This window comes from Lagopus muta, chromosome 5 (assembly GCF_023343835.1).
Source record: "Lagopus muta isolate bLagMut1 chromosome 5, bLagMut1 primary, whole genome shotgun sequence".
Taxonomy (NCBI): domain Eukaryota; kingdom Metazoa; phylum Chordata; class Aves; order Galliformes; family Phasianidae; genus Lagopus; species Lagopus muta.
The window spans coordinates 17755749-17765041 of record NC_064437.1 but is presented as its reverse complement, the minus strand read 5'-3'; the positions used below and the strand labels follow the sequence as shown (position 1 = coordinate 17765041).

The 9293-nt window shown below is 38.9% G+C and overlaps 1 protein-coding gene across 2 annotated transcripts in view; it reads right to left on the bottom strand.

Annotated features, from left to right (window-relative positions):
• The window catches only part of PALMD (palmdelphin), a 49033-nt gene that overhangs the window by 700 nt on the left and 39040 nt on the right, over positions 1 to 9293 (bottom strand). For both annotated transcript variants that reach the window (XM_048943888.1, XM_048943887.1), the window contains 4 exons: positions 7064 to 7178; positions 6198 to 6231; positions 5988 to 6098; positions 4199 to 5284 (listed from right to left, as the gene is read on the bottom strand). In XM_048943888.1, coding sequence (XP_048799845.1) covers positions 4199 to 5284; positions 5988 to 6098; positions 6198 to 6231; positions 7064 to 7178 — 1346 coding nt within the window. The remainder of the gene's footprint in view (positions 1 to 4198; positions 5285 to 5987; positions 6099 to 6197; positions 6232 to 7063; positions 7179 to 9293) is intronic.

The window sequence follows — 9293 nt, the reverse complement described above, 5'->3', positions numbered from 1 at the left end:
AAATTAGCACAGCTCTCTTGTTTTGTTTGCTACCTTCACTAACACATTGCAGACAGATGGTATTGTCCTTTACAAGATGCTGGCAGATTAAAAGGATGCATGAATAATTAAACAAACCCTTTGTTTAAACTAAACTCCTCAGCAGGAGCTGTAACTGCTTGGAAACCTTTCTCTTTTATGTTGATGTTCAGAGAACTTTCCTTTTCCTGGCGCAGTGAGTCAGGGTGGCAGTTAGTCATATTCCCAAATTAAATCTGACAGAGCAATTTATCTGTATAAACATCAATATGGCTATAGTCTGTAGCTGGATATAAGGTAGGTTAGTTCGAAAGTGACAGTGCAGGGCAGATGATTAAATGTTAAGGTTATTTTTAGAACAGCAATATAATGCTTTCGTTTGATACGTAAGAGCCTCCCCCACTAAGCTGTTGATCTGAGAATGCAGTGGCAATAATCTTCAGCCCTCTGACCTGGTAGTTTGAAGAGTCCCCCAAAATAGCATCTCTTCCCTACACTCTGTGTACTGGGACACAAGGAGGTCAAAGCAGCTGTTTACTTGATTTATGTAGGTCAACAAATGTCCAGCTCAAATTCTGTTTTGATCTCTGAAGCTTCTGTGCTTTGCAACAACAGACACCGGTGTGTAAGCTTATGTGATGGGACTGGAGATGTTAAGCTTGGCTTACAAAGAACTGAGTACTGTCTGCAGACCAAAGAATTCAAGAGGATTTGAATCTTGCTTGTTGGTTTGGGAGAACAATTTGTCTGAGATGTCATTTAAAAATGTGCCTCTGGACTATTGATTGCCTTGCCTTTTAGAGCACTACAAAAGAAAGTGGTGTACAGGACACTTTCTTTATTAAAAAGTTTTCTTGCACAGTGTTTAGCACAAATGGACAATTACAGTTTTTCAAGGCTGCATAGCTTCCAGTGATAAAGCTAGCTTATGTAACCAGATACCTGCCAAAAGCCTTGCACTTTCACTTCACATGAGACACAGTTGTATACTGTCTGGGAGATTTCCTGCTTATTCAGCTTCAGGTTTTTTTTCTTCTTCCAGTTAACCCATTATGCTAGCTCTTGTTCCTTCACAAGGGCTCTTATTTTCCATAGTGAATATTTAATCTTCAAAAATTTGCATTACTTAAGTACAAAGAAAATACACTCTAATAAAATGAAATGCTAGCAGGATAACTATAGTGTGTCCATCCTTCTCTCTTCGGCATTTCTGAAAGCATGTACCAAGCTCACAGGGAATTGAAAATTGCTACCATGTGGAAGAGTGTCCTCCTTGTCTGCTGCCTTGGGGCCACGCTGAAAACTACTTATTTGAACCCATGATTTCTCTGTCTAGACCGGTACATGGAACATGTTCTCTGCTTCCTAGTTGTCCTTTGCCATCACTAACTTTTCAGTAACTTCCTCTGAAGGTTCATTTCTTTTCCAAAGCAACGTTGTCACATAAGAGAACCTGTCCTGTGCTTTCTTGCTTTCTGTTCCCTCTGAGAGCCTTCAGTGTCTGTTTAATATTAAAATGCTACAATTGCTTCCCAAAGCTTTCGTTTCAGAATTTTGAAGAGGATTACTTTTGTTCTATAGCTTGTTGTTTTAGGAATGAAGGATGAGGGGCCAAAAATCATCTTATTTCCTTCCTTTTCACTGGTGGTGTGCAGGGTGAACCTAGTAGGCTGAAGCATCAGTGACTGGTTTGAAAACAGTTTTTCTTTTCCTCTTAAGAAGCAATGCTTTGTCATACATTGTTCTAAAAGTAAGAGGCTTTCCTGGTTTTGTTTCATTTTTACAAGTAGCAATAGGATTATGGGACTGCTTAGGAAAAATTGAGTCATTTCCTGGCTTTTTCCAGAGATCAAAATGCCTTGAGGAGTGATGATAAGTAGGTGAAGGGACAAAGAGGAAAATGGCTTAGTTCCATAGGCCACTGGGAACTTCGAGGCACTCAGCTGGAGGCAGTGCTGAATACTGGGGTGTATTTTTACCTTGATGCCATTGCCTTAATTACTACTAATTGGAACTATGATTTTTCATAAATTGCTGTATTCTCTTTGGCATAGTAATTGTAAATAAGTGGGTAAAAACAACAGAAATTGATAGAAGTTTCCAAATATCTTTGCTATGTTTACCTCTTCCTCTAAAGTCAGCACTAGTTTTCCACAAGATTCCAAAAAAGACTGTTCAGAGACTGAGTGGCAGGGAAAAATGAAGCTTCAAAAGTTTTTTTCTGTGAGGTAAAAATAGGCAAAGATTGTTACAGGCAGAGGTGCTCAGCTAACTTTTCAGCTAACTTGTTTGTCTGAATGGTACTTGTAGCAGGAATGCTAAGTCACAAGTGATTGAGCACCTGGTGGAAGGTAGGGCCAACCAAGGGAAGCCCAGGTGCGTGCAATGACCCTGAGTGAACGAAAGGGGTAGGATCAGGGTCCACCCCTTTCAGACCTCATTTAAGGGCTGGCAATGGAGGCAAGGGTACTTCACTGGAGATCCATGCCTATCTGAGGCTTTCTGAAGGTAAGCAGCCTCTTTTCTTTGTTTCTGTGCCCAGGACTGTTGCATTTAAGCAAGTCCTCCCTTGCTGCCGCCTAGGACTTTGTCCCTCTGCTGGCATTGTTGTGCTTTCCGTTGCATTACAGTACTTGTGGTTTGTGGTTACTTCTTGGAAACCACTTTCCCGGGGTCTATTCCACAGAGCAGGCTGTAGGATGAATTGTTTTGATAACAACCAGCTTCTAGATGGGGGGGGGGGGGGTGTGTGGATTATCTCCCTCTATTCTATCTATAGATATGCGATGGGGGGTAATTAAGAGACTGACTCTCCAGAATAATGGGCTGGAGCAGTTGCTGGAAAGGCCTATCTTGCCTGTGGCTGGCCACTGCTGCTTTCAGCTGCTGGCATAGAACTGTTGGCAACAGCTTTTGCTCCTGGGGGATTTGGGGAAGCACACAGGTGGCAGAATTGGTGCTTGAGGGAAGCAAAGGTCCTTCTGAGTGATAAAAAATTCAGTGACCTGATTGATCAGAAGTGCTGGGCAGCACTGCTGGTATTTCAAGCTGTGTTGTGCATGACTGCATGATGTTGTTGATGCTCCTAATTTGAGAGCACTGATTAACAGCTTTTCCCTATCAGTGCAGACAGTTGCACAAATACTTGAAATTCCTTTGATATCCAATGCCTGATTTTTGGCTTTGCTTTTATTGTGAATAAATACTAGTCTACTACTACTAGGCAGGGCCTTGTACTTTCGCTTCTAAATTGAAAAATTACTGAGAATATACGTGTGAAGAGAACAGAGGAAGAGAATATAGAATCAGAACATCTGGCCTCCAACTACAATGTTTTTTTTTTTCTTAGTGTGGAATATGATTGCTATCTGAAATCTTCTGATCTGTAAATACTCTTAAATGCAGTTTAATTATATGCTTTAAAATACAGCATAAATATGCTATTGTTCTTTCAATCTTTCTTGTTATTATTCTTTCAGCCTTTTATTATAAAACTTAGTAGTAGGAAACAGACATCTGAATGTGACTAGATAATAAAGTGTTAAGAAATAATACTGTTGACTAACCAAATGTAGGGAGGTAAACTTTCATCATTTCTCAGAACCTATAAAGATCAGGTTAAATTCAACAAAAAAAGTTAAAACTTGCATAGGTGTTGTTAAGGCGAGGCCGGAAATGTTGATTTCAGAAAAAATGCTAGGTATGGCTTGTTTTTAAATAGTCTTTCTGATTTAACATGCAATTTAGATTATGTGGGAAGTACAAAGAATGCAGATAGGCACAAAAAAATTGCAGTAAGACAGTGTTAAAAAGCAGTGCTGTTAGACCTAGTAGAAATGAAAACTAACTTTCTAACTGAGGTAGTATTAATGAATCCTTTAATTGTAACTTTACGTAGGACCCCTTCTGATCTCTGAAAATCACAGAAATTCTTTTCTGAGATTGGTGGTAGTTATCGCCCCCAAAAATTGGATATGGTAACTAGTGCATTGCTGAAGATGAAATTGAGCAGTACTAAAATGCAGATTAGAATTTGTTAACAAAAGAGCAGAGAAATGATTAACAATTGTGTATTGGTCCATTAAATGAAGTACTGAAGTGAAGTGGCTGTTACCAGATAGAATAGTATCACTTTGCTACATAAGCGAACAGCAGCGGCATGATTTTCTTTTTCTGTTACCTGTTAGTGAAGGATCTTCAGTACCATCTCCAGGCACCTGGCTCTGAAGATGAACATGGTCTGTAGGTGAGCTTAAGCGTTCCTCTTGTTCTCGCAGGGAGATGGAATTTTTGTGGGGTGCATTGTTCATGTTTGTGCCTAGGCTGCTCACGGGGTTTGTCTGTGTGACTTCTGTAGTTTTCCTGCTTGGTGGCTGGTAAACCTGACTGTAGTGGCCAACAGGATGATATGATGGTTTCTCAGATTTGCTGTCATCATCGTCATCATCAATGATAACTAATTCTGCACGGATAAGCCCATCATATCTTGTCAACTTCTGGTCTGCTTCTGTGTCATCATCATCAATGCGCTGATAACCCATGAAAATCATTGTAACTGGTTCTGAATCATCCACGTAACATGGCACAGCTTGGACCATGCGGTAATGAACATCTTCCTCATCTTGAGGTGTAGGGGGTGCTTCATTAGGATGACAGGAACTTAAATGCCTTGTTTCATCCTGTATTTCTGTTGTATTCTGAAAAGTTTTTAATTCCTCGTGTGCAGCACTTTTCTCATTACCTAGCATCTTGTTCTCAGGATTAACATGTACTTTCTTCTCTGGATCCGAAAGTATTGGAGAGGGAGACTTTGGTGTTACCTTTTGAAGATTAAGCCCATTCTCTTTGTGTTGCTGTATAAAGGGTTCTGCCACAGGGGAAAATTCTGTCTGACTGCTGAATCCATTTATCTCTCCTTTGTGTGTGTCTTCCAGTTTCAGTCCAGAGATTAATTTGTCTTTCTGAGGAGTAACTGGCCTGCAAAACTTGTTTGCAAACACAGGCTCATGATACTCTGTGGGAGACTGGGAATTTTTTTCATTTGCCTGCCTTAGAAGGTCTTCCACCTCAACAGGAGCAAGTTCATCCATCCTATTTTGCGTTGTGCTGCCATTTGAGGACACTGCATATACTGACTTCCTACCATCATCGTAGACTTTAATTCCTGTCTCTTTAAACTCGTTTGAGGGAAGAGGTATTGTTGACAACACTGTGCTTTCACCTGTCTTCATGTCTTTTTCAACTTTCATTTCCATTGCAAACAGTGCTGTTGAAAGAAACAAGTACTTAATGTGATGATGAAGCAGCTGGGAGATGTTATAGAAGAGTCCTGACTGATGGAGAATAAATGTCAGACTGAATTGGAAAACATGTAAAAGTTTAACATCTGTAACCAATATACTAGGTTCTCATTTTGAATCTCCCTCTTCTGTCAAAATTTGAACTGGAGAAAATATTTCTTATTGGATTTACCTCTTGGAGAAAAATAAGCTGCTGAAAAGCCAATATTTGTGATGTGACTGACTGAGACAGCCAGATTTAACGTTGGCTTCTAGTGGCAATAGCAATTGAAAAACCTTGACATGCGACATTATTTTTGGGCACTCAAAGGGGCTAGGAAATGTTTAGTTTAATAAGAAATAATAACTTGATACTGGCTGCTCCATGGGTGTAACTACTGGTTATAAAACATGAAGGGGGAAACTAAAAGTTAGATAGGTATAGGAATAAGTTACCAGAAGGAAGTGTCGGTGTTGAAAGCATTTGATCTCAGTTTCAAAGGTGCAAGATGTGCACTAGTGTCCCAACTCTCAGTTTTGATGACATCACTGATAACATAATATGGCTTCATTGAGAAGAGCATTGTCCTGTATTGATAATACTTATTCTTTCCTTAAGGCTCATTAGATTCAAGGTTTAGGAAGCTTTTGCAAACACTGGCACCCTTTCCAGTCAGTGGTGAGCAGTACCTTTTCTCTTTTCTTCGTCATCGGTGGTAGCATGACCTGCTCTTCTCAGTGCAGAAGGTCTGAAATGCTTGGGAAGGTCGGGTATGTTGGCATATATGTAGTCTGCTGCCTCTGAATAAAGAAGATCCACAATGAGATCCACTATGAATTCATTTTTTACTGGTTTCTATAAGAACCTTTTTTTTGAATTGTTTTTTTGAGTAAACATACCTCCTTCAATTCCTGCTCTTTCGATCTTCACAGACTAGGAAAGAGAACCATTGGTAAATGTGGATTAGTCAACTTCAAAACTGCGAGGTAAAGAAAAGCACTGCCTAGTTATACACATGACTTCATGATGAGAGGTACCTAAAGATGGAGTCTGCTCAGCTGGATCATGGCATGTGGGAAAGAATTTTTTTTTGTCATCTTTCCTAATATGATCTCAAGTCACACAAAGTAAGATAAGGCATTAGAAAGTTGACAGTGAGACAGCCACACACTGTGGCCCAAACTGGTTGTCTTCAATGATTCTCAAAGGCTACAATTTGATGTTCCAGTTATGTAACTCTCATCTTATTTTTAAAGCGTGTGTGTATTGTTAAGAACAACTGGAGAAATGAAGCTCAGTTTCATCAGTACTTTTTTTTTTGAGGTTTTGAAATATCAAAATGACCTTTAGACAAAAGTGAATGATAATGTTAGGTAATGTTTCACTCTCCCCTCTCTAAAGGGAAAGCTCGATGAGGTTTAACCAGTCACATTGCCCGAAGGAGTGCAAGTTGGTCTCTGCATCATTATGACTATCTTTTGCTGTGGTGCAATGTTACTGATTGGTGGCAGTGCTATTTTCTTGTTATGTGCTATGAATGAGTAATATGAATTGCTTTCTGACCTCCATCATCCCTTGCCCCAAAATGCAAATGGAAACATGGGCACTTGAACAGTGTAATTTCTTAACCCCTCTTTATGTTTGAACTACTGTTGCTTCAGAAAAAAGTTCATGACCACTCATGTGATCTAGCTAGTTCTTGTTTCCTTAATTATGACAATGAATGTCTAGTGCATTCTATGTCTTGAGTAAATTTGGTACTTACCTTGATTATGTCTTCTGTTGTTTTCTCAACTGATTTAAGTTTCATTAAAATAGCTTCTTCCTTAGCTGAGACTTTAATTTCCTCTTTTTCAAGGGCCTCTATTTCCTTCTCCAGTCTGCAATTACAATTCATTCTGATTTAATACCACGTAGAGAGCAATATTGCAGATTCAGTTAATGTTGAATGCAGACATTAGGAAGACTAGCTGTAAATCTTGCTCTGATATGGAATCAACTTAGAATTTCACACGCCTCAGAAAAAACAGAAGGTATTCTCAAAAAAAAAAAAAAAAAGTATGTGTTACAGGTTCCTTCTGAGCCCACTGTGAAAGCAGCGGCTGAGATTATGTATTTTTCATTAGGGAGTAAGTAAGGAATATACACCCCCTCACAGGATTTCCTCATTTTAAGCAAATTTTGTCTCTCCATTGTCTCAAGGAATTTGATTGTCTCCCGTGTAATTACGATATAGGAAACAAATCTAGTTACTGACACTAGGGTTATGACTTTTTTCTTCATTCTGCAAGTGTACTTGCATCAAAAAATGCTAATTCTTCAATTGTAAATGTTGACAAGAACTAAAGAGCTATAGTAGGTCCCCTCTAGTGATGTTCTAGTACACAAATTAAACTTCAGGAGGATCATGCAAAGGAATGTTGTAGGCAATATAGAAGCTGTAATTCCACCAGAACCACCTTTATCCATTGGAATAACATTGCATCCATATTTCTGAGAGAGAAAATGGGTATTATGCTGATATAGCAAGGCTTTGTTTGATTAACAAAAATACCATCTGCAAGTACTCTTAGTGGAGCTAAATTAGGTAAAACAGCACTTAACTAACTTTCTAGTATGAAAACTCAGTAACCCAGAGTGGTAAAGGGCTTTCTGAAGATAGGTTCAAAGTCAGCAAGATAAGTCTCTACAGTTTTGTGTATGTGAGTGTCAGTTCTGGGATTTCAGGAAATGAATGTAACAATGACTGATGAAAAAGCTTAAGCTTGATTCTGGAGATGAAGAAATGCAAGATAATGCTGACCTGAAGCTGGAGGGAGGGAGATTGAGAGTTATTGCAGCATTTCTCACAGCAACACAGGCTTTTGTCTAGTCTAAAAAACTTAAAATCACTTAGCTTTAAGAGTTCCACTTTAGGTTTGTAAGCTAAGACATTTGCAGCCACGCGATTGTTTCCTAGCTGTTGATCAACTTCTTGTGTATGTGATTCTCTGGGAAAGTGCTCAAATCATGTCTGGAAAGCATTCATTTTCAGCAAAACAGTAGTAATGTAAGTCGCAGTGGATTAATTTGTCAAGGACAAGCAGCCTGGAAGGTTTGTGTCTGCAGTGCCTGCTCAAGTAATGTCCTCGCAAGCATTACAAATCCATTTGCATGAGAAATCGCGTAGTTCATATAAGCATTGACATATCACATCAGGTGATAAAATGTGCATTTATGTGACATTTTCTGCATTAAGAAACAACTTTTAATGGTTCCTTATTTTTTTTTTTTTCTGACTGCAGCTAAGTCTTGTCAGTGTGACTGCTTTACAAAGACTACAAGCCTATAACTTAATATCAAATACACCAACTCCAAGTTCTCTAGGTCAGCACAATATTCAGGACTTGGTTCATCGGTCACATTTAGTATTACGAATCAGAAGTATCTTGTCAGTCAAGACATGGCTCAAAGTTATTTTCTTTAAAAGCTCTCATTATGTAAAAGATCAAAGCTCAATAGTCAGAATTTCTTTTGGGCCATTGACCTGTACATTACTTAACAGGAGCTACTGCTCCCTTCTTTCTCTCCTCATTTTGTTATACGCTTAAGCTATGCTATACAGTTTCTTGTGCACTAAGTAAAATTTTTAAGGTATCTCTTACTAACGTTTTCATTTTCTTAGCACTAAGATGCTTGATGAAACACTTCTAGTCAGGAAGGTCTGGGACAAAATATCTTGTCTCTGTAAACATGAGAAGGAGAAATCTATGCCTATTCAAGGTATAACCTCTAAGGTAAAATATCTTGGTCAAATTCTTTTCTCTGATGCGACTAAGTGGCAGTGATATTAGGGAGGTGTCCCTTATTTTTTCATTTTTGTAGTTAAGATGCTCATTCTGCTGAGGCACGTGTTTGTTGAGATTTAGATAGAAGCTTGTGTTGTAGCCTGGTGATCTTGGAAGTAGCTTCTCCATCCAGAATCAAGTCCCTAATTCAGCTCTGAGCTGGAACTT